This window comes from Lissotriton vulgaris, chromosome 10 (genome assembly GCF_964263255.1).
Source record: "Lissotriton vulgaris chromosome 10, aLisVul1.2, whole genome shotgun sequence".
Lineage (NCBI taxonomy): Eukaryota > Metazoa > Chordata > Amphibia > Caudata > Salamandridae > Lissotriton > Lissotriton vulgaris.
Window position 1 is genome coordinate 500526430 of NC_141698.1, and position 24841 is coordinate 500551270.

Consider the following 24841-nt stretch of genomic DNA (forward strand, 5'->3'; position numbering starts at 1 on the left):
CTTCAGAGAACAAAGGATTTTGGGGTATAAATATTGGGACCCTGATCCCAAGAACTTTAGATCACTTGTGGAACAAGAAACCTTTTGCCAAGGAGAAGAACCAAGGAAGCTGCAGGAGTTTTGACTGCCCCTCTGCCAGTGTGCTATTTGCTGGGTTGGCCTGCAGTGGTTGCTTCATTGCCAAGGAAAGGGGAGGGAACTTTTTAAGGACTTTAATCATCTTCAGAATATTCTCCAAGGGCTTGAACTGTGCTTGCCTCCTGCTGAAGTCTCGGGGACAGAAGGCTACTTCTCCAGCTCCCCTCTGAATTTCCTTGCTGGGAATTCTCCACTCCAGACATTTGTGTGTTGCTGGGAGCCGGAGGTGAGACGCATCGAGAGGAAGCGTGTCGCTGCCACAGCTAAAATCGTCGCATGGCCGGAGAAGCGAGCCTTCGCCACATCTCCCTGGAAGCGTGTGTTCATCGAAACTGCCTGCTGTCGCATCACCGGAGAAGCGTGACACCATCGAGAAAGTCTCCATCGCATCACCGGAGAAGCGTGTCACAGGCCCTGCTGTGGTTTCAAAGTACAGAGTCGTCGCAAGGCTGCCAGGGCATCTACGAATCGTCATTGCCGCATCGAGGGCGCCATCTTCGCGCATCGCAACCGAATCATTGCATCGCATCAAGGCGCCATCTTGCGCACAGCAACGGGCTCGCAGGCCAAGAATCTACTCATCACCTCTGCACCGGTAAGGATAACGATGCATCCTCTACTCTGCACAAGCATTGAGGCACGGCGCATCATCTCCCCCGGATCACGGAACCGATGCATCTCCCCTTTTGCAAGCCTTTTGTTTACTTTGCGTTACGCATCCAGGTACTTTGTTGAGAACTTTGTCGCATTTATCATCAACTTGAACTCATAACATTTATCATCTTTAAAGCAATCTTAAGTGTAGTATTGTGGATTTTTTTTGTCGTTTGTGGTCTTGTGTTAAGACTTTATAAAGAATACTTACTTTTTATAAAACATGTGTTGTGTCCATCTGTAGTGTTTCCACTGTATTACTGTGTATATTCACAAATGCTTAACACACTACCTCTGAGATAAGCCTGTCTGCTTGTGCCAAGCTACCAAGGGGGTGAGCAGGGGTTATTTAGGAGTGTAATCCCCTTATCCTGACTGAGAAGTAAGGGTCCCTATGTGGACAAATGTGAATACCATTGCCAACTAGAGACCCCCAGATCTAACAGTGTCCATTGAGGTACCAGTCCAAACACAATAATACAATTCTTTGCACAGGCTGTCTAGCATTGCCAAATTTGTCAGCTGTTGATCTTTGAAAGTGATGAGTCATAAATTTACCTGTCCCGAATCTCACTGAGAAAACAAGACCAACTTCCTCCAGTAGGGACAGGGTGATTCTCCCACTAACAATTTTTTAGAAATGGGGTGAATAGTAATTTTTTACAAATCTTTACTAAAAATGCCCTGGGCCCCGAAGAGACACACATGAACTATTGAACAATTTCATGGTGTCACAAGGAAGCCCAGATTAATTGTAAGTTTAATCGTCAACAGTTTTCTGAAGGTGCAGTAGTTTGGCAGCGATCTCAGTACTGGCTTTAAGATATTCTCCGCACAGCAGATGTGCACCCAGGCATGAAAAACACTAATCCATAAGGCACAGTTTCATGCTGCAAGTTACAACGAAGCCTCTCCGGTAGCCATTTGTACTGACTTTTTATTTTTACGGACAAACATAGATAGAAACCCACTTGTTTTACTGTCATTATTAATTTTTAATTGTGGAAACATTGAGAATAATTCTAATTGTGCGTTATTGTTGAAGCTGCCAATCATGACTGCTAGGCCAAGGGCTGTGCAACGAAGAACAGGGGAGTTAAAAATAGACAAGGAATCCTACTGAAGCTTTAAACAGCTGCAGATGTGCATATACTACAATGCTAATGTTTTCTTATGTGCCTACTGCATGCGAGTGATGCATCAGATATGTATTTTTATAGCACTTAAAGCTATCAGACATCCAGGTGTGAGCGTGCCTCTTTTAGTCAAATAAAATTTGAAATATACTAGTTGCAGTTTATGGACCTAAGACTGAACTGTGAATTGGTAAAAGTTCTTGGGATATTAGAGAAAAAGGTACTGGCTGCAGAACGTAAAGAAGCAGAGAGTCAAATGAGTAGGGAGCGGCTCAGCCATTGGGGCCCTTTTGGAAATTATTAAAGGGATGAAATGCAGGGGCTTCACAAAATGTAGGCACATTTACACTTTCATATTGCGCTCAATGATAGTAAGACTTGTATAGAACACACAGATCAGAGATGAAATACTCTGTTAGCCGATTGCCACCAATGCACTTTAAACTAGCCTGTTTTGCACAGCATCCCTCCTTTAATGGCGAAGAGCACTAGCACTTTTTTCTATTATCAATAGATATAATCCATAAAGTTTTAGTAGCCACATGCCACGTACCCTCATCTGCCTCTGCACTTAAAGCTTTAGGTGAGCGGTCAGGAATGCCACGTTAAAATAACTGGTGGTTTTACTCCGTTCTTACTCAGCGCAGAGTTTGGCCTACTGTGATTTGAAATACCTACTTGCAGATTTGCACACTGTTGTATTAATTAATGCTTCTAACAACAAAATGGGGAAATGATAGATCATAGAAGTCAGATTGCTGTAATTGATGTTTTTTTGTTGAAAAGTGTAAAAAGCCCTAGTTATAACCCATGGCATCAATGCTGGTGGAAGGGAAGAAGCCTAGTCCTGGGAGACTGAATGCACTTTCCATAAGAGGGTTTGGAGATGTTCTCTTAGGGGTACTGTCAAAAGCATAGCTGCCTTTGTACAATGTATCATTCCCCACCAACCTGCAGCGTCTCCCTAGCCTGTTGAAGCAGTAGGAGTTACCCTTCAATATGAGTCTGGCGACCTTGGAAGGAGGAAAGGCTGAATGAGACCCTCTGAGGTGAAACCTGTGACCATAAAGTCAAATAGATTCCAGAAGTGGATGCATTACTACACTGAGACTCCAGAACCAGCAGTGGAAAGGTGACCAATTAATCTTTGGAAAGGGTCGGCCACTGAGCTATATCGGCACTAAAAAAAAACCTTTTGTTAAATTTGAGCTCAAAGCAATCTTTGGTTGAAATTTGCATACTATCCAGCAGATGGTAGAGTATCTGTAAAATGCAGAAAAACGATAATGAAGAAGAAAACCCCAGGACTGCAGATTTTCAAAATGTCATGAGCCCCTACTACAACCCTGCTTGGGCATTACTACTGTTTGAACCTTAAATTAAACATCTCGTATAGGTCCCAGTATCGGAGGGTGCATGTACTCTGTGGTTCTATCTAAGTTCTCTCTGGCATTCTCAAAAACATTCTGTTCTACACTTGCCATTTAAAAAGCCGTGGTTAAACCTTTGATTATAGATTTCCACGTTTCAACAGCATTCATTTCAAAAGCTTAATTTTCTATTTCCAACCGTGCCCAAAGAAATGTGAATTTTTGCATCCTCTAGAACCCAAAGGTGTTAGTGACTTGTCTCAATCTGGAGACCCAAAGCACCAGAGTCCTGCTTGGATTTGTGCTTCTACCCCCCGCACTGTCGTCTGCGGAGTATTGCACTACAGTCTCCATTACAGACCATAGCAGTGTCTGTAACAAAGAAATCTGGAAAAGGTGTACAACGGAGCTTTTTATAAAGAGCAGCAGAAAGAAACAACAGAAAGGCATACAGCACGCCTACTCAGGGGTGGCTGGCCCAGCTAGTGGGTGGGCGGGCACGGGGAGGACCTGGAAGGGTGCGGACTGCATTGGAAAAAAAAATAATAATACTTACTTTGCCACCGCCAATGGGTACTGCGTCTTCTCTCCTGCTTGCCTGTGTCCGACTCCAGGTCGGAAAAGCAGGCAGCCAGGCTCTCACCCCTAAACCAATCACAACGCTGCAATGCAGCACTGTGATTTGTCTGAGCACCGTGACACGGCGCTCAGCCAGGGGCTGTAGGAGTGGGCTTGTTCTCCATGTAGGCATTCTATTGTTGTCATTTTATTTTTTCTTTCTTTTGCTTCTTCCTGGCAGTGCAGTGGCGCTCCTCCGCCTTAGCGGAGGAGCCGCCACTGCGCCAACCATGATCACATGGCCGACTGAATTTTAATCAAATTAATTTTCAGGACTTTTGGCGACTTCAACAAATGGGAATCTGGAGGCACCAGAATAAAAAATGAAAACAGCCTTATTCAACATTACTCACTTTGCCTGGCGTCAGGTAAGAAAACGGGGCTTTCTCTGAACTGCGAGTACCGGAAGGAATTTTTGGGACCTTTCGTTGAACTTCCGCAGAAGTGGTAACGGAATTCAGTTTGAGAAACTGGTTTTGAAAGGCTCTATCTAGTTGTGTTTGGCCAACCAATTTTTCGGGGAAGACAAAAATCTAACATGTGTACATTATCATACATATCACCTTTACAAAAACAGACATATAAGCCTCCCATAAAAAACCGAAAAAGGCAAGAAATGAAATACGGTCAGGGAGGGAGCTGTATGAGAACATGTTCAAAGGCTCTTTAAGCTATTTGAACACCAAACATTTAGGGAGTTATTTAGAGTTAGCTGGCGGCAAGATATAACCCTACAATTAGACTATATCCCTTTGGCTCTGTATAGAGTCTGGAGGGCGGGTATCCCTTTAGCTCTATTTAAAGTGTAAATGTGTACTCTAAATTAGGCATAAGGAAAGCGGCAAATTTTGGTGAATATTCTACCTCCACCGAACTCTAAATATCCCATTTATACTTTAAAACACAGATTATCATGTGACATAAGGGGATGGCTGTTACCCTTTAAGATCTTTTAAGTTGTATTTATATGTGCTTTCCCTGAAAATCAGTAAAGTACATCCAAGGCCACATTCTGTGGCTCTACATTAAACAACAACTGTCACATTATAGAAAATTAGTTTTTTCCAAAACACAAAAATATAAACAAAAATTCATTGCTTCGATTATAACCCAGCTATTTTCGCAGGATATTTTTACAAACCTACAACGCCACACAAGTCTAGTTCCGATTCGAAAATCTCAACCGGAGATGTCCTATCCAATGTTATATGCACTCACAACTTTCACATACAGTTGCAGACAACACACAAAAAACATCACATCAGAGACTCAGTAAACTTGACCATTTCCTAGAAAACTAGCCGGAAAATTAGTCTGCTTAGGTGACCACCATATGTATTGCCTAGAAACGTCACTTTTATGTCAACTTGGTATTGTGTCATCAAGGTCGGACTGGCCAGCCGGGCAAGCGGGCAATTACCCGGGAGGCTGGAGCCGCAGGAGGCCGGTATTGACACTTGGAGGCCGGGTGCAGCCTCTCGGAATGGTGGTGCTCATTACTGATTCCGGCCGCAACTTGAAAGAGTTGCTTTTATTCTAGCGCACATTAGGATGCCTGCCCATGTGGGCTGAATTTTGAATTTTTGCCAGGGCTGTTTTAAGTTTCCAGTCCGGCCCTGTATGTCATAGTGCTATATTGTCTATTTCGCTGCACTTGCAATCCATATTATGAATCTTCACTGCAAGGCACTGTTTTCTGTTTATCATACACCCGAAGGATAGTTGCTCTAAGCCCAACCTTTTTTCAAAGGAATCTCAAATGGTGGCAGACCAGAAATTCTCATTGAATGAAGCTGCCAAACCAGCTTTTAAAGGCTACAACATATTACTGAGCTGTCAGCATAAAAATTCCAGATGTACAATCGACTCTGCTATTTTATAACCCCCCAGTCCTAGTCAGAGAAATATTTTACTAACACAAATGAACAAAGACAAAGTTATACTAACCAGCTGCATTATACCCTATCTAAATATTTTCATACTTACCCCCGCTCTTAATGAGTATATCAAAGAGGTCGTCCATCTGTTGACTGTGGGCGTTGGAAGTCTATGACAGAAAATGCAAACACAGTGAATATTTCCTGCCCATAGGTACAGCACCAGACTCCTGTTCATTAGAAGCAGCCCTGCCTGGATTTTCCATGAGGACAGCTCACAGCAATACAGTAAACAACCAAACATCCAAGCAACTGCTTGGAAACATAGGGCTGAGAACAAACGTAAAATAGGGCTTAAAGGCCAGGGGCCTTATTTATGAAGGCCTTGCGCCGCCGGTGCGTCACTTTTTCCCATGTTAAAAGTGACGCACCGGCGGCGCAAGGCCTTCATAAATAAGGCCCCAGGACTTTTTGCTGTATTTTAAATTCTTGTAGGGAAGACCTGTAACCACTACTCTAAGCCAGAATACACTGCAAACATAAAAAAGTTATAAGAATAAATGATGACAGGTAAAGACCAATTTTAATATAAATTAAGAAGAGTACATTTTAAGGAGGCACCCTTTTAGAAAACACTGCATTCACTGGGTTGTTCTTTTTATAAAGTAAAGAACTTTTTGAGTTATGGTAATTTTTCATACTTTGAGCAAGGGACTTCCCACCTGCAATGAAATGTTCGGAATATCATACAGGATACCGAAATACGAGCAATGACATACTAATTGCAGGTAATGTGCTGTACAAATGCTAATTAACAACAGCATCAAACTAGTTCAACCATACTGTGACAAAAAAAAAAAAAAAAAAAAAAAAACACTAGGGGTTTTACTTCAAAATGTCCATGATTCACTTGTCTTCAAATTAAGATGGTCCTGATTCTTCTGTTTATAAGCGGTTGATAAGTGTTTTTAGATGGCAGCTGAACTCTGAAAAGCCGTGCGCTACTGTGCATGTGCAGCAGGGAAATTCGGAGACAGTGGGTGAACATTTGAGAATCTGAAAGTAATTTTGGCCCTCTCTGAAACTTTTATTACACTGGAGAAATTGGTGACATTACCAAATTTCACGTTATGGAAAATTTGCATTAAGCACATTTGCATAATTTTTCATCAGAGACTGGATCTCACTGGATGCCCTCTCGTAAAAAAAATATACCAAAGGGCTCTGTTCTTATGCATTTTGTCATTTCTTATATTGATTATTTCACTCACTGTTAGCATGCTATGGGTTTATTCCCACTATTCCTGGGTCTGTGGCAGAGATACGCTTCTCACTGAATCAATCCTTTATATAGTCTAATCTCAACCACATCATTTTAACCCAATATGGGTTTAATCACATAACTCAATGGGTTCTGTAGATTTGTTCAATGTTATTGACCTTTTTTATTTGAGCTATTTATCAAGAGCTTTCTTTTGTTTTGAAGTTTGCCTGGCCTTGATTTATGATCTCAATTAATGTATATTTTGCATTTCTTCACATATTCAGTGTTCACAATTGTGGATATTGTTCATCATTCCCTATTCATGTCTTCTTGCTGTGTGGTTGGGTCATGAAATGGGGTTTTATCACAGCACCTGGGTTCTTCATGTCATGGAAGATGTTAAATATTTCCCTCAACAAATCTAATTCCACAATGTTGAGGTCTGAGTAAAAGGCTTCTTTTGTTCCTAGATGACTGTTTTGTTCTTGTTACATGGCTTTTTGTAAGACTTGAGGTTTTTGTATAGTTACTTCAAATTATCTCAATCCAATGGATTGTGCACACTGTTGGCCACACAGTGCAACCTTTCAGGGGTATATTTTGTCATTTCTTAAGGTACTATACAGAGAGGCTTTTCCTGTTGGGAAAATGACCAGCTGGACAGGCTACTGGTTATGCCAGAAGCACTAGTGTCGGGTACAACTGAAGAGGCTGAGAAGTCTGCCTAGAATGCAAAATGAATCCCAGACTCCCAGGCAGCACTTTCAACCTCTTCAAGATTCCTCAGAAATGAATGCATCGAGCAGAACTAGTCAGCTAGCCAGATGGGGGACCACCAGTACGTGAAACGCTTGATTGTAAAACATGAATGGAGTTTACAGATAATTTATATTAATGTAAAGTGCAACCTATTATTTTTTATAATGTAATTTTATCAATATTTAAAATTAGAGAAAGCAAAATCACAATTACTCTAAGTGGAAATCCTTGAGTTTAGTGCCAGTCTTGTGCCCTTAAAGGCTTTTAGCTTACAAAATATCCATACATAGAGGAAGATCCTCCCTATATTTCTCAGTACTAATTGGTCCTTTTCCATAAGTAGCCAAATAAAATTGGTCCCAATTAGTCATTTCACCACCAAGAATGTGAATAGGTAGACTGTCAGAGTTAGTATTACCCTGCCCAAGAAAGTTCTCAAGATGTGCAATTACATGTAACTATATTTTTCTATACATTCTATCCTACACCTAATGTAGGTGTCTACCATGGGTGAGCACAGGGTGCTGGCATGGAAATAATCTATGTTTTTTGTAAAAAACATACAGGAGAACTGTTCAATTTAACTTGGAACCAGAGATGTGGTACCTGTGAAGGGCTGTACAAAAAAGCCAAGTAGCAGTGAACGTGTCTAATGAGAATGGCGGAAGGTAATTTAGACCTCTGAGTCTGACTTTCAGTACTTCAAGTACAGGGTACACAATCAATTCATGACACAACTTTATATACTATATCAGTTACCATGAAATGAAGCAGGGGAGTGGAATAGTGGATTATTAACATAATGATTAACAGCTTTGCTAGAAAATAAACATTTGAACAAGTAAATGTAACTGATTGACTGCTGCAGTTCAATCAGTAAGCTCTGAGACTTAACCAGACACATGGTAACCTGCATGATGAGTGTAGATCAGTTGTAGTATGGCAGACAAGTGAGAAGGACCTTTCCTCATTTTCAGCCTACCTCTGGATGAGAAGCCTGCATTTTACGGGCTTGCTTTATTGCCTCTTCATAACGTGGAGGATCTTTTGTCTTGTTGGATGGATTGCTAAACATAGAATGTGGAGGCATAATGTATGGAGACTGAGATGATGGAGCAGGCTATGGAAAAACACAAAAAGGCCATTAGAAAGTCACACAAAATGCACAATGGAATGAATGTTCAATGGCTACAAATGGTGAAATAAAAAATGACAATGACTTTGTTGACAACCTGCTCAGTCTACATTGGAATACCCCTTCACCCCAAGTAGAGTACATTCTTAATTTCGTACTGTACTTATAAAATGTTAATATATAGGGGCCCCTGGCCTTGAAGTTGAAAACTATACTTTCCCTTGAAATGTGACATTAATGTACAGCTATTGTGATGAGATTCTTCAGTATACATACACAGATGAAAGACAACTAGCCCATAAAAGAAATAGGTTCTGAAACGGTGTTCTTCATAAATTATCGTATTATATTTGCAATGATTTGTAAGACACAACATCCATTTAACTAACCCAAAGAATAGACAAAACACATAACATACATAGCTTTCCATTTAGAGGAGACTAACAGTGTTGTGGTATGCAAGGGAAGATAGAAGGGGAATTTCAGGGGTAGCATAGTCAAATACAATATGGCAAAAACCCAACTATAAAAGATAGGCATTGGTAAAGCTAGTAAGATAGCTTTTTAAGTATACCGCTCCTTTATTTTAAGGTATGGATGGGTGTATAGATGAATACACCACTGACGCACTACGGGAATATCACCACAGAATAAAGTAGTCCCAACATCAAAGACAGATTCTTGGCTTGTACACCAGATATTTCATACTTTTCCCTTGTAATGCAGAGATATACCAGTTACAAACCATTTTTAATTAGTTGCCATCTAATGGATGTCCCTGTCACTGGATATCAGTTATTTCATCATATGTGCAGGTACTCCTAAGTGAATCTGGCAGAATTCTCTTGAAATTACCACAACATATTCATGGTTCTCCATTAAAAAAAATTGTGGTGGTCATTTTTTTGTGGGGTGTCTAATAATCCTTCCTCTGGAATTATGCAGTAATTCAGGAACTTAACCCAAACTTCAACTCTCCTGTAGAGGATGAAAGCAAAGAGTGCATTTTTTTAAAAAGCCCCAGAGCGGCCGGGGGGGGGACTGGTAGGGTGGAAGGGGGGTCGACATAGGTGCATTTGCTTTAAAGCCCTCTGGGTAAGGTGAAGTTCCCACAAGGGAGCACAATGTTTTCTTTAATTAAAACTCTCCCACACGCTCTGCTGTGCTTAAAGTAGAAAGCCTGTTTGTAGTACTATTGGAGAAGGTAATATTTCTACTAATTCGTATAGACTTATGGACATAGAAGAAGTACTAAAATGTGATTAAGACATTTATAGTAGTCTTTCATTTAAAAATGTAGCAGAGGTAAGCAAGATTGGCCATCTACAAGAGTATTGTTAGTGACTCAAATGTTTGATTGGAAAATTTAGGAAACAGCTCTGTTCTGCAATAAAAATAGTAGAAATACTATCTTTATTTCCAGTAGACAAAAATATTTCTCTTCTTAAGACTATTGAACAATAGACACAGAAGAAAGACTTAGAATGTACTTTTTCTATCATTATGTATTGGAAGGGTTGTACAGAACAGGTAATCTCCAATGGTCTGCATCTAAATGTATTATAAAACATTTTGGATATGGCAGACAGGGTCCAGTAAGTGTTACCTGGCTGCCCTCACTTCCTCTTCTATTAAAATAGTAGAAAGACTACCTTTCGACCACATATATCAGAATGAGCCTAGAGAACTAAATAATAACCAATGTTTACGATGTCTAGGCCTTACTGAGAATATCTGAAGACTGTCAGGTGTCTGGACAGGAAACACACATCAAATGTACAAAATTCAGAAGTAATCTATAAACTCTGAGCAGATTCACAAGCAGTTTTAAATGAATCAGTGTGACTTAGTCTTGTACCCTTGGCTTACCACAGAATGACAAGAGAAAGCCAGGATTACTTCTGACTTACTCTTTCAATTCAAGAGTAAGGCAGAAATAGCATAAGAGTAAGCCAGTAGTACTATTGGCTTTCTCCTAGAATTCAGAAAGCACATGTAATGCAAAATTAAACGTGCATACTCACAACAAACTCTTTGTGAATTGGGCTCTTTTGAATTGTTCCCTTATCTCTCAATGAATGCCCTTTTCCCTACTACATCCCTCATTCTCTGAGTTCGACATCCTTAACCTGCTGCTCTACTAATATAAATGTTACCTTCCCTAGTGTGGCAGTAAACAAGCAAGGATAACTCATCTTCCCCACAATTTCCACTTTTGAGCCCAGTTTAAATAGTTACATCACCATGAAGAGTCACAGCACAACCTTTACTCAGCAAGACAATTGTGTCTGCTCTCACAAGCGCAAGAGCAGTGTGAAAAAGTGGACATGACAAGTGCGCTAAAACTACTTGAAGCAATTCTATTGTGTATGAAATTTTTCTCCAAGTAAGTATTTGCTTGTGTTTGTCTTTATGTGTTTAGCTATAGCCACATTGTTCAGTAGCCATGATCTAAATTTTGGTCTTGGTATTTTTGGTAACAATTGTGTTTCTGGAATGCCTCGTTTTGTATCAGGAAACAAAAATGTGTTGGTGGGCCAATCTTCCTTTCAGATTTTGAAGAGGTTGTACTGTCTTTCACACACACGGACAGAAAACATGTGTGGCCTTAAGTAAGCTGACCAACGATATTCCTAGGTACACAAAACCCAAACCGGAACAAAGAAACAATTCTGCTCATGAAGAGTAACTTTTTGGCATGGGTATGAATTCCAACTTATTTGGAATTGACAAAGAATCTGTGGCTGTCATTGTAAATCATAGCAAGCCTACAGGTCCGAGCGTGTGAATGCAGCCGAATGACTGGACTTGGGCTGAATTACTTTTTATTTCAATACAGCCTGTACATTATGGCTAGTTTTAGGGTACCTGTTTTGGAGGTGTCTGCTCTACTTTACCACATTAAAGACTGATTTAATTCTGTTTTAACAGGAATACATCTGCAGCAGTTTGTAGGGAGGAAAAATATCAGCAAAAAGTTTTGTAGCTAACCACAAACCTCTGAGCTTTGGTATGTTCATCCCTTTTTGCAGGTGTCCCTTCCCTCTAAAATTCACAATCCACTCCTATGAGGTGTTTACTGTGCAACACTGATGTATTCTTGCATGTGACTAATTTCTGCTCCGAGTGCAAATTCATATCTTTTCAATCACCAATATGAATCTGCCACCATCAATTATTATATGTATTCACCTAAGTGGCTGATAGGTGCAGACAATCATCCTGATGAGCCATTACTACAATATATGTGATTTGTGTGGTTCAAAGTCACCTGGAAATAGGCTTAGTTAAGAAAAATATATTACTGCGATCACACTTTCACATGCGCTCTTTGGAAATGCTCTATGAAAATATCAACACAAGGTAATTAGGTCTTATTTTATCTCACTACTGAAAAATGGGGGTGGCTGGGGTAGGAAGGGTGTTGGGAAGAGTTTCTTCTAGAGTCTATACTGAAGAAAGTGGGCAAATATATCTGGTGCACCTCACCATCTCGTCAACCCATCTTCTCCCACTGCCTTGCCTCCATTATTGTACAATATTTCCTTTCAGCTTTGGTTATTTGCTCCTGTAGATGCATGCATATTTGCATTTTATGGGTCTGAGGGCCATATGTATCATAGTTCCGTTTTGCAAATTCCAAATAGCAAATTTTAAGGAATCGCTATTTGGAATTCGCAAAACGGTATGTATGTACAAAATCGCTTTTTTATAGCGATTCCTTACCATTCCTAATTTGCGATTAGCAAATTGCTAATCACAAATTACCCATTCATTTCTATGGGCCAGGAGGCCCATAGGAATGAAGGGGCAATTTGCGATTAGCAATTAGCTAATCGCAAAATAGGAATTTTTTCAAGGGTGCAGGGGTGTCGCAAGAACACCCTGCTGCACCCCTGAAAAAGACATTTGGGGGCATATGGCGCACATACATGCCCTAAGGGCATGTATGGGCGTCATATGGCACCTTTGGTTTGTTTGAAAAAAGCATTATTAAAAGAATTCGCAACTTACCACCAACTAGAAGTTGGTGGTAATTTGCGATTCCTTAATGGCATTTTTTGCATTTTTTTTATTTATTTATTTATTTTGAGAGTTTTATATAGCGCAAACAAGATCTTTGCAGATAACAGAGCGCTTTACACAGGCAGGTGGAAGGGTAGGGGAACAAGGGGGGACAGTAGGGAGGTAGATCATCAAGTTCATGTACATAGCAAAAAACAAATTACTTATAGTATAGGTATGAGGTAGCACGGCCTAGTTGGAGCGTAGGCCATCAAAACGTTGTGAATAATACCGAAATCGATAAAAAACTGATATGAGGTAGCAAGGATCTAAGCACTTTAGACTAATATAAGTCCAGACACACGTACATAGGAATACATAGGCTGTATCATAACAGAATACTGATAATACTGTTCGCAATGAAAATCAAACGAATTGTTCAAGTGTATTTACCCATAAGGATACTTTTGACTTCTTTCTTAAAAAGAAGGGAGGAAGAGATGAGCCTCGTTTCAGGAGGAAGTGCGTTCCAGATCCTGGGCGCCATTCCAGAGAAGGAGCGTTTGTACGTTTTTTCCTTCCGGAATCTTCGCGGTTTCAACAGAAGATTGTTTGTGCTCCTGGTAGCTCTGGACCCACCGGACATTGTCAACTTATGAGTGAGGTAGCTGGGTGATTTCAGGTGTATAGCCTTGTGCGTCATGCAGGCAATTTTCAACTGTATTCTGGCTTCAAGAGGCAGCCAGTTCAAGGATTTGAAGTCAGGGGAGATATGCAAATGTTTTTTTGATCCAGTGATGAGTCTTGCAGCCGCATTTAGTAACGCTCTGAGGGGTGAAGTTGTCGTTAGGGGGAGGCCACAAAGGGCCGCGCTGCCGTAGTCTATGCGAGGGATGACTAGAGCTTGTACTGCTGTTTGGAAGTCTTTTGCTGGGAGGAAGGGTTTCAGTTTCCTCAAGGTATTTATCTGGAAGTTCGCCCCCTTAGTAGCCTTACTGATATGCTGCTGCATGTTGAGGTTGGTGTTGAGTGTTATGCCTAGGGATTTTGCTGAGTCCACGATGGTCGGTTGGACATTGAGTGCTGTTAGGTGCTTAAGCCATGTTTGTGCGGAAGATATTTTCGTGGGAGGTGAGATTAGGAGGAACTCAGTCTTCATAGCATTGAGTTTGAGGTGGTTGTCGGCCAGCCAAGATTGGGTGCTTCTGATCGTTGAATTCAGACTCAGGATGTCTTTGGGGGATTGTAACTTGAGATATATTTGCGTGTCATCAGCGTACATGTGAAAGTGTACATTGGATGCTTGTAACAGAGTGGTGAGAGGTTCCATAACAAGGTTAAACAAAGTAGGGGATAGGCAGGAACCTTGCGGGACACCTAACGATACCGGTACTGGGGAAGACATCAAGTTTTTGCTCTTGAATTTTTGAGACCTGTTGTGTAGAAAGGAAGTGAACCAACGAAGCACAGACCCAGAGAAGCCCATTCTTGTCTTAAGGAGTTCGAGTAAGTTCTCATGTTTCACTGTGTCGAATGCTGAAGAGAGATCAAGAAGGATGAGGAGGCAGGTATTATTTTGATCTAAGATTTGGATGGCGTCGTCAATTATGTGAGTCATCGCCGTTTCAGTACTGTGCCCTGCTCGGAAGCCTGATTGGTGTGGGTTGAGGAGATCAAACTGTTCTATGTGCTTTGTCATTTGTAGTTGGACGCATTTCTCTAAAACTTTGGCGAGAGTGGGAATGTTGGTAATCGGACGGTAGTTGTTTAGGTCCGTGGGGTCGGCTGTTGGTTTCTTCAATAAAGGTGTAACTTGACCAACTTTGAGGGAGTCCGGGATGGTTCCTTGTTGTAGTGAGCTATTGATAATTTTAGTCCAGAGTGGGAGTAGCAAAGGGATGAAGTCTTTTACGGCGTTAGCAGGAAGAGGGTCAGTAAGGTGATTCCTTAAGTGCAATCGCAAAATAAGGAATAGCAATTTTTGCGATTCCTTATTTTGATGCAAAAATGTTTCATACATACCATTTAGGTATTTAGCATTCGTAAAGGCCGAAATTCGCAGAATTTCGGCCTTTGCGAATGCTAAATAGCTTGATACATATGGCCCTTTGTCGCTTGTACCAATGTCCCCCAAGCTTCCTCATCTCCCAGGGAACTTCCACTCTATAGGTGGAGTTTATGTTTCTCTCATCTAACAACTTTTTATTTAAAAAAAACCACTTTGGAACTTTTTCCTATGTTTCTGATTCATTTTTTTGTTTTTATTTTTAATTTGTATGTTTTGTTCTTTTGACTATATCTCATCCTGCAAATATTTAACCCTTAGAAAACGGTACTGTTTTTTGTGCATCCTGGCTCGATATGATCTCTTGCATTTAATTTGCTCCTTCTGAACTGCTATTATCTTCTTCATACAACCTGGACTTTATTTTTAGCGCTTCTTTAAATTATCATGAACACATATCTCCGTAGTAGTCACGATATGCCGATTTTTCAAGCACATCCGTAAAAAAGAGTACTTTATTTTTTTACTTAATTAATCTTTTGTAAATCTTTGTGCTATTTCTCCTTGTTTTTCTCAACATATGGATCGAGCAAACAATCTATTTTAAATTTCATGTGCACAGTGATTTCTAGCCATAGTTTCTTAACTGGTACTGCCCTTTCTAGCCTAGCTCAGGTATCTAAACGCGAGTCGCAGCAACTGAAAGTAAACACTTTTAAAATATGTATTACCTGTAGTTCACATACTTCTTGGGGGGAAACGCCCAAAACCTGCAATATTTCTGAGATACGAAGTCTAGAAGCCCTCAACTGCATTCTGTAGGGAGACACATGCTTTTGGGTACACCGCTGTTTCCTACCCTAGGGGCAAATAGGAGGCTGTTGATAGGCTAAGGGTAGGCAAAGGGTCTATCGTGGGGTGCCATTGTGGCAAACGTTAATGATATCCCTTCTGCTACTGCTAACCTTTTGCTGAATCAATGTCTGCGGTTCCTCTCTCTTTTCAACATACAATAGTAGTGGGTAAAGTAAAAAGTCAAACATAACTTACCTCATTGGTGTGTGAGGGTGCAGTTTGGACTGTAGTGGCTTGGTTTGACCTCACCTGAAGGGCATTCTTGTTTACGGGGTTAATGAAAGACTGTGGTCCTTGAGTAACAGGTAGATTCTGGTAGGAAAATACACTGTTGGTTGTCGTAGGTGGAAACACCTGCAAAAAATAAGTTGCTTAAGTCCATTTTTCACATTTCTATAATTTATGTCGACTGTGGTTGAAACATTTTTAACCAAAATGAAGACACGTTTCAGCCTTTTGTGAAATACCTCACAATGTAAGAAAGAATAAAAACACTAGCATTTTACTGCAGTTTCTCTAATGCAGAAGACGCAGATGTGTTGCTTGTTGGAGCGTACAGCATAAATTATGCAAAACTCTGGCTATGCATATATTTATATAGACATAATGTGAATAATTAAAACTAAAGTGGATCTGAAATGTGTTGAAAAGAATTAGACCATAAGTTAAGAAGTGAGGCTAGAGGATCTCTAGAATCATCCCTTTACAGGCACACATGTTGTTGTCTTTCCATGAAAAAGACTTCCATTCCGTTGATTCTGTTGTTTGTATGTTTTTTTATTGCATTTCGTTAGAGTTTAATTTGTGATTTCAAACATAGTTTCTTTTCTTTGAAATTTTCAAACACTTTATGTTTCAGGCAATGTCATTACAACGTGTCCAATGCATTTCTGGCATTTAGATCATGCCCTTCATCAGGGAATCGACACTGTAAACATAATATAATAGCCATTACTTGGGTGTAAAACAATGTGTGAAACAAACAATATCATTGCATCGTGCAAGCTTTGAAGTAAACATGAGAGTGTGAACAAAAAACTTAAAGCGATCCTAAAAATATCCTAGGTGAGTGTACGATAATGGTGTACATCAGTGCTTTCCAAACTGTGTGGCGCGACACGATACTGTGTCACGCCCCACACGTAGGTGTGTCGCGAGATTCGACACAATGACGTAGTCCCGCCGGCCGATATTTGGCCGGGAAATGCGACTTGAGCCCTCGCACTGAAGTATTGTGAAGTGCACGCGACACAGGGGAAGGCGGAAGGCAGAGCAGCTGCGGAGCCTCGTGATCTATACAGCAGATAAGCTCCTTATAGTTCGCCTGAAAGTAGTGACATCACCAGTACAAACTACCGAGCGTGCTCACACACCAATACACCCCCACCCCCCTCCAAACACACACGCATGTGAGGACACAGCATTACAAGCTTCCTCGCACACAGGTCGCCTGCTCGCAGCAGACCGATTCCATTTCCTCACCTTGGACCTTTGCATATGCGGTTGAACTAGCCTTTTTCTGCTCTCCTCCCCCCACCCCACACATTTCTATATCTCCTCTCGCCCTTTAGTGCTGTGAGTATATTGTAACTTTTTTTTTTTTTTTAATTGCCTCCGGTACATGATTATAGTGGTAGTTATATTTTTATTTGCATACGGAGGTTCCTGGTGACGTGGCAAATAATGAAAGTGGAGATAGTACTTTTTATGATGTTACTTGGATATTGTTTTCGAAATACTGAAGCACTACATTATCGTGACGTTTTCGTGGCAAGACCTGTAAACCTCCTGTGATGTTTGTATGTTTATTTTTTGTTGGAACCGGGCTTCCTCTTTCTGTTTGTAATTGATGTATGGAAATCTGCGTAAACTGGAGTGACACGACCTTTAAATTGAAGCTCGTGGGCAGATTATAGTGTCTTGAGGAAACACATGGAGATCGGCATGTTAAGGAAATCAGGCTTCGCGTGGGTCATTTTAGGAAGCAATTATAGTCATACCATTGAATGTTATTTCCTGATGCTGATTGTTAAACTTTTGTGCGGTCCTGCACTGTACTGAAATTAACTGACACGGTTCGTTTTAAAACCTACTAAACGAAACTGTGTAATTACTGCGTTGATATTTTTCATTTTCTATGCTGCTAGTTAAAATAGTGAGGGCTGCATTATAGTTCAAATATAAATGCCCATTTGTACAACTTCCATTGTGCGATATAAGACTAATGGAAGTGTTCATTTAATTAGTCTTTCCTATAATTGTTTTTTGAGCTTAAAATTAATTATAAACCCGTGAATTTTTGATGTGGTCAGTACCTAGCAAATGTTGTGGAAAGTACAGCAATTGTAAACAGGCTATCGTTCAGAGTAATCATGCAGTAGTCTAAAGTTAATCCTTCAGCTCCACTGGATGAATCTTAAAAAGCCATGCATCTGTCCAATTGAAATATCTAGTTAGCCTGGCTGTTTTAGGTCATTTTCCTCTTTTTGAATCCCATTTTTCTGTTCCTTCCATTGCCCAGGTAGTGATAGGAAGTCAGCTTATAGTGAAGGTTTGTGTTTTTTATAGTATGCTTGGTTCTCTTCCTCTGGTTCTTTGCTAGTCTGATGAATGATTTTGTAGGGTGACCACCTCACTCCAAGTCATTACAGACACTGACTTGGGCCTAAACCTTTCTTCTGCAAATCAATGATTTCAGACCTTTTACTCAAATTATTTAAATTGAAGCAAAACAAGACTACAACACCCAGAATGCATTAGGATAGTACACAAAAGTACAAGGCTGGAAACAGCGTCCCTAATGACCTGGAGGGAGATGGTCAGTGGTTATCATAACATAAGCGTAAGTTCACCCAAGGGTATCTTGTTGCTGAATACCAGTCTCACTTTGGGTCAAAGAAAGAGTTTGACACACCGGGAAGGAACAGAAAAGTAATGCTTGCTAGCCAGAAAATGATGTCACTCACTGAACGTCAACTTTCGGGTACAAACTGCAAAAAAGAAGAAATAAAAACGTCCTGTTCAGTGCAGTGAGACCCTTGGTACAGGAACAAGACTTAGGTCACAAACGTGGCCAATATCTCATCTGCCTCATTAGAAGGGCATGCATAACTTCCAAGATCTTTGTCTTATGTGCTACTTCAGGCCAGGTTTTTTTCATGAAACCTGGGACTTGTAGTCCAATTTTGCAATGGAATAAACAGAACTACAAGACTCGGAATTCAAAGAAGAAACTTGGACTGGAGCAGCACATCATGCAGGGACCCGGGAAACTCAACGGGGCTGTAAGTGAATTATATCCTATGACACTTGTAATAAGGGAGATGAGATCTGTCAAGTTTGTGTTGGGGCAATCCTCAAACCAAACTCTGTGGGGTTATGGGTGTGGGGGGTGTGTGTGTGGGGGGGGGTTATGTGTTTGGGTGTGTGTGTGGGGGGGGTGTGTGTGTGGGGGGGGGGGGGGGGTTGTGTGTGTGGGGGGGTTGTGTGTGTGTGTGTGTGTGTGTGGGGTGGTGTGTGTGTGTGGGGTGGTGTGTGTGTGTGGGGGGTGAGGTGTGTGTGTGTGGGGGTGGGGTTATGTGTGTGGGGTTATGTGTGGGGGGTGTGTGTGAGGTTATGTGTGTGGGGTTATGTGTGTGGGGGGTGTGTGTGGGGTTATGTGTGTGGGGTGTGTGTGGGGGGGCTTGTGTGTGTGTGGGGGTTGTGTGTAGGGGGTGTGTATGTGTGGGGTGTGTGTGTGTGGGGGGGTTGTGTGTGTGGGGGGGTTGTGTGTGTGGGGGGGTTGTGTGTGTGGGGGGGTTGTGTGTGGGGGGGGGTTGCGTGTGTGTGTGTATGGGTTGTGTGGGTGTGTGGAGTTTGTGTGTGTGTGGAGTTTGTGTGTGTGGTGAGTTTGTATGTGTGTTTGTGGAGTTTGGGTGGTTCGTGCTTGCTCGCTGCGCTCGCGTTACCGTGTCCCTGACATTTTTTTCACAAAAAGGTGTGTCACCAACATGGAAAGTTTGGAAAGCTGTGGTGTACATGAAAGGTAGTCAAAAACGATAAGGACGAGGCGTCACTTACATGCCTTTCTTTGAGCGGTTGCTAATATCTGTAAGAAAGAAAGCGGTGGGGCTCGGTTAGAATATGGTTAACGAGTGCTGTGGTGGAGCACTCAAAAAGTAATCCTATCCCATATCACAAACTAACCTGAAAAGAGAGTTTGGGCGTGCTCAGGTCCGTTACTCGTCTTCGGAAGCGACGGCACAGAGATTTCCGGCCGCGCTTTACTATTTTAAAATGATGCCGGTCATGTGGTGTGTCACGTGACTGTTGACATGGAAGATAGACTATGGTTGAGAGGGCTGGGAAAATCCCCAATGGGTGAAAATATCGGGAGATGGACGCATGTATATTGCGATATCAGGTAGAGGTAACAAGAAAATTCGATTCTTTCATTCAAGCCCATCGGCTTTTGAGTAGTAAGTTTTTGAATCCAGTAGTTCTCTCTTCTAAGGAGATGTTTAGAGTTGTCTCTCACCTCGATTTTCTGGACAGTTTCTAGTATGACGAACTTGATTTGGGAGACGTTGTGATGTTCCTCTACGAAGTGTGATGATAGGGCTGATTTCATATTTTTCAATCGAATGTTCGATTTGTGTTCTGTTAGTCGCACCTTGATGCGACGTTCAGTCTTGCCCACGTACATCTTTCCACATGGGCATCTTATCCCATAAATCAAATTGCTGGATTCACAAGTAGCATTTACCTTTAGTTTGATGGGATAACCTTGTGAAGGGTGACAAATGGTATTTCCTCTGATTATGCTGTTGCAATTGCCACAGTTACCTGGCCTAAGCCTAATACTTGGGAGGGGAGTAAGTAAGTAGCTTTAGTTAAGTTGGTTTTGCCAAGGTTTGCTTCAAGAATTCTCTCTAACCAAGCCCCACCGCTTTCTTTCTTACAGATATTAGCAACCGCTCAAAGAAAGGCATGTAAGTGACGCCTCGTCCTTATCGTTTTTGACTACCTTTCATGTACACCATTATCGTACACTCACCTAGAATATTTTTAGGATCGCTTTAAGTTTTTTGTTCACACTCTCATGTTTACTTCAAAGCTTGCACGATGCAATGATATTGTTTGTTTCACACATTGTTTTACACCCAAGTAATGGCTATTATATTATGTTTACAGTGTCGATTCCCTGATGAAGGGCATGATCTAAATGCCCGAAATGCATTGGACACGTTGTAATGACATTGCCTGAAACATAAAGTGTTTGAAAATTTCAAAGAAAAGAAACTATGTTTGAAATCACAAATTAAACTCTAACGAAATGCAATAAAAAACATACAAACAACAGAATCAACGGAATGGAAGTCTTTTTCATGGAAAGACAACAACATGTGTGCCTGTAAAAGGATGATTCTAGAGATCCTCTAGCCTCACTTATTAACTTATGGTCACGACGCCGTCGGACCCTCGACGTCACCTTTCGGTGCACCATAAAACCTCAACAAAGCTCAGTACAACTGCACTACAATAAACTAGCTGTGCATCTATCCGAATCTCAATCGAAAAGAATTAGACACCAGCGAGACTGGAGTCGATTGTAGCAGTGCCGTACCTTGACAGTTACGGAAACGGGCGGTACTGGCGAAGCTGACGATGATGCTACTCAAACATAAGAGAAGGCGCCTACAGTGCAGCAAGGAGGGACTGGCTCCAATTACTGTGCTGGAAGAGTCTAGTTTAGTGGGAAAGCAACAGAGTAGTTTGAGGACAGAAGAGAAACTCCCAGGGCCCGATTCACCTAAACTTTATAAATGGACTCTGTGAACTGTCACATCTGGTGTAAATTTTCAGGAATTTACAAATGGTGCCACAAGGATTGTAGGACGAATTACTGACTCACAGAACATAATAATTACTGACTCACAGAATATCCAGATAAAAGAATATGGAGGACAGATTATCAAAGGGAAAGTAAGAGAATGGTTTTGAAGAGTGTCAGGAAGATTGGCGCTCAGCGAGTTCCCAGTGTGTATGGGACGGTGGGGTAGTTCTGTGTTCGGTGCAAGACAAGTCAGGGGAACAAAACCAGCAGAAAAACAACCCCTGAGTAGACAGAGATATGGATCTCTGGTCGAATGAAATGCAACAAATTTCCTGTGCACACGACAAACTCACGAAGTTCTCAGGTGAGAACCAGATTATAGTGATCCTTCAAGAACTGTTACTGCAATCCAACAGTGTAAAATGAAAAATTGTTTTAATGGTTCTGAATTGAAAATCAGGGCAAACAAGTCCAAAAAGCTGACACGTGTTTCGTCACACCGTGTGCGGGTAATGACTCATCAGGGCTGTGGTTGAGAGGCGGCCTCGTGTGTAAGGGGTGCAACAAGCGTGGAGCGCGGTGTAGCGAAACCGATGGAAATGATCCTCGGTGCGGGCAAAAGTAAAAGGTGATGGATGCACGGGTACGTCTAAGGACGGGTGTGTCCTAGTCGGTGTGCTGAAATCCAACGCGAGCACGGATATGTGCAATCTGCAAGGTCGACATCTGGGTAGTGGCAGATTATCAAAGAGTGAGTGCATAAAGGAAGCATAGATTTATTGTTCCTAACTCCACATCTACATAACTTGAAGACATATGCACCACCCAGGGACATTTATGTGAAGTAAAGGTTTGGAAAATCTACTCTTAGGTACCTGTTGATAATTTTGTTAGGATATTTTGTCCTCAATATTATGTCCCATCAATATTTGGAGTCGATATACGGGAGCAGACCTTCCACGAGCACTCGTGGGAAGTTGGGACTATCTCAGTTTTCCAATGAGCATTCCTGGGGATTTTGATGAATTTTAGTTTTGTGTATGCAAATATAAAGGATCTACTTGCTCAAGTGAAATTCCACAATCAAGTGAAGCTGCACTCTCTAGACTTTTTTTCAAATTTTTCCTACAGTGATACTATTTTCCTGAGTTGAAGCACAATCCCTTAAATCTACCCTTAATTTCAGAAGCAGTACCCTCCTCATCCCCAAACTAGATGTGCATTTACTTTGGCTCTTGTCAGGAGTAAATCTCCTATCACATTCAGGGTAGGACTGTGCCTTGCATAGGATGCAATGACTCAAACTCACAGGGGCATAGTTAAGAAGTGATGGAGCACAGCATTAGCCTTCTTGGCTTAATGCCTCGCTTTGCCACTTCTAAAACACAGGGCTGCACCATATTTACAACAATACAGTGCTGCCTTGCGCTTCCCCCTGCAATGGCACTAATTTCGGCTGCCTAGTGCCACCGCAGACACCCTTGCACCATAGTGCAAGGTTGCCTGCATTGGAGGAATTATTGTTTATGTGCAGAAAGGAGTCCCTTCCTGCACAAAGACAATCATAAATAGCGATCTGTAACTTCTATGTGTGCTGCTTTATGCAACACACATAGAAGTTGCAGCTCGTACATTTTTAGAATGATTGTTTGTGTGCAGGAAGGGACACCTTGCCTCACATAAACAATCATGCATGGCGTGTTGCGGTTTCTATGTAAATGTAAATGTAGTAGTATTTGTATAGCGCCTGAATCGACCCCGAAGGGGTATCTCAGGCGCTTGTACGCAGACTGCTGTGGAACCCTTCCTGGCTTTTCCCTGTGAAGTGCCCACTCCTGGGCACCCCCAAGGTGAAGCCAGGCATCCTAGCGTTGTTGGGGTCGTTGTGGAGATTAAGCAAGCTATTGCCCAGAGTGGGACCGATGATTAGAATAGGCACCGAGGCGAGAATTATCAAGTCCGCGGAAATTGAGCCCAAGACCCGCTGAGGCGGGAATTGAATCCTGGTCCCGGGCTAGACCTTTGCATCAGCCTCTGCCGCTCTAACCATTGAGCCACACATCTCCACAATGTTGCATACATGGAAAAAGCAAAAACGAGGATAAATTAAGCATTTCTCCTCTTTTCCCCATGTTAAGACCAGGGGCCTTATTTATGAAGGCCTTGCGTCAGTTTTGCGCTGCCGGTGCGTCACTTTTTGTAACGCACCAGCGGTGTAAAAAATGTGCCTCGTTGCGCCATATTTAAAAAGTGACGCATCTAGGTAGATGCGTCACTTTTTAAACCCCTGCGCCACATTATACCTGCATCAGGTATAATGTATGCAGAGGGGGCGTTCCCCCGCAAAAAGCCTCGTAATAGTGACGCAGTGAAATCTATGAGATTTCACTGCGTCACTTTTAGGACGCTGTTGCGTCAAAATATTGCGCCTGCCTCACAGCAGGTGTAAGACTAACGCAAGCCCTTTCACATGGGGCTTTCCCCATGTGAAAGGACGCATTGCTGGAGTTGCGTCACTTTTGTGACACACTCCAGAAATACGTCACTTTTGCGCTTACAGATACGTCAGAAATACTGACGTATCTGTAACTCCTTACGACATGATGCGTCATACATTAAATATGACGCATCAGGAATGTCGTAAGGAGTGCACAGTGAAAAGTGACGCACCGCAGTTTTCACGCAGCGATGCGTCACTTTTCATAAATGAGGCCCCAGGTATTTTTGGTCTTAATTTCGGCGCTGCCTCGAATTTACACCACGCTTGTAAATAGGGAGCAGTGTCAAAATCAATGGTTGTTATGGTGGAACGCCCACCGCAACACCCTTTGCACACCCCTTTCACGCTAAGTATAGCGTGAAAGGGTGCCTTATTTACAAGGCAGTGTCAAACCATGTTAAGTGGCTTAACACTGCTTTGTAAATAAGGAGAAGTCCGTATCGCCACAGGAACGTCTTTAAAAGTGATGTTCCTCTGGCCATAGGGGCTTGTAAATATGCCCCCCAGTTTTCTGGGTGCACACCTATTTTGCCACTGGATTCAAGCAAGCCGGGCTGAAGACGGCTGGAATGCCAGAAACCGGTCCTCGGAAGCTTGTTTCCGGTCCAGACGCCATAAGTGTGGCAGGGTATGCTCAGACGTGAGTCACTTGCTCACTTTGCCACTGGATTCAAGCAAGCCGGGCTGAAGACGGTTGGAATGCCAGAAAC

The 24841-nt window shown here is 41.9% G+C and overlaps 1 protein-coding gene across 3 annotated transcripts in view; it reads right to left on the minus strand.

Annotated features, from left to right (window-relative positions):
- The window catches only part of MRTFB (myocardin related transcription factor B), a 364509-nt gene that overhangs the window by 56813 nt on the left and 282855 nt on the right, over nt 1–24841 (minus strand). For 2 of the 3 annotated variants that reach the window (XM_086941355.1, XM_086941357.1), the window contains 3 exons: nt 16012–16170; nt 8799–8936; nt 5903–5963 (listed from right to left, as the gene is read on the minus strand). In XM_086941355.1, the coding sequence (XP_086797481.1) occupies nt 5903–5963; nt 8799–8936; nt 16012–16170 (358 nt within the window). The remainder of the gene's footprint in view (nt 1–5902; nt 5964–8798; nt 8937–16011; nt 16171–24841) is intronic. The other variant, XM_086941356.1, reaches the window with a different exon arrangement.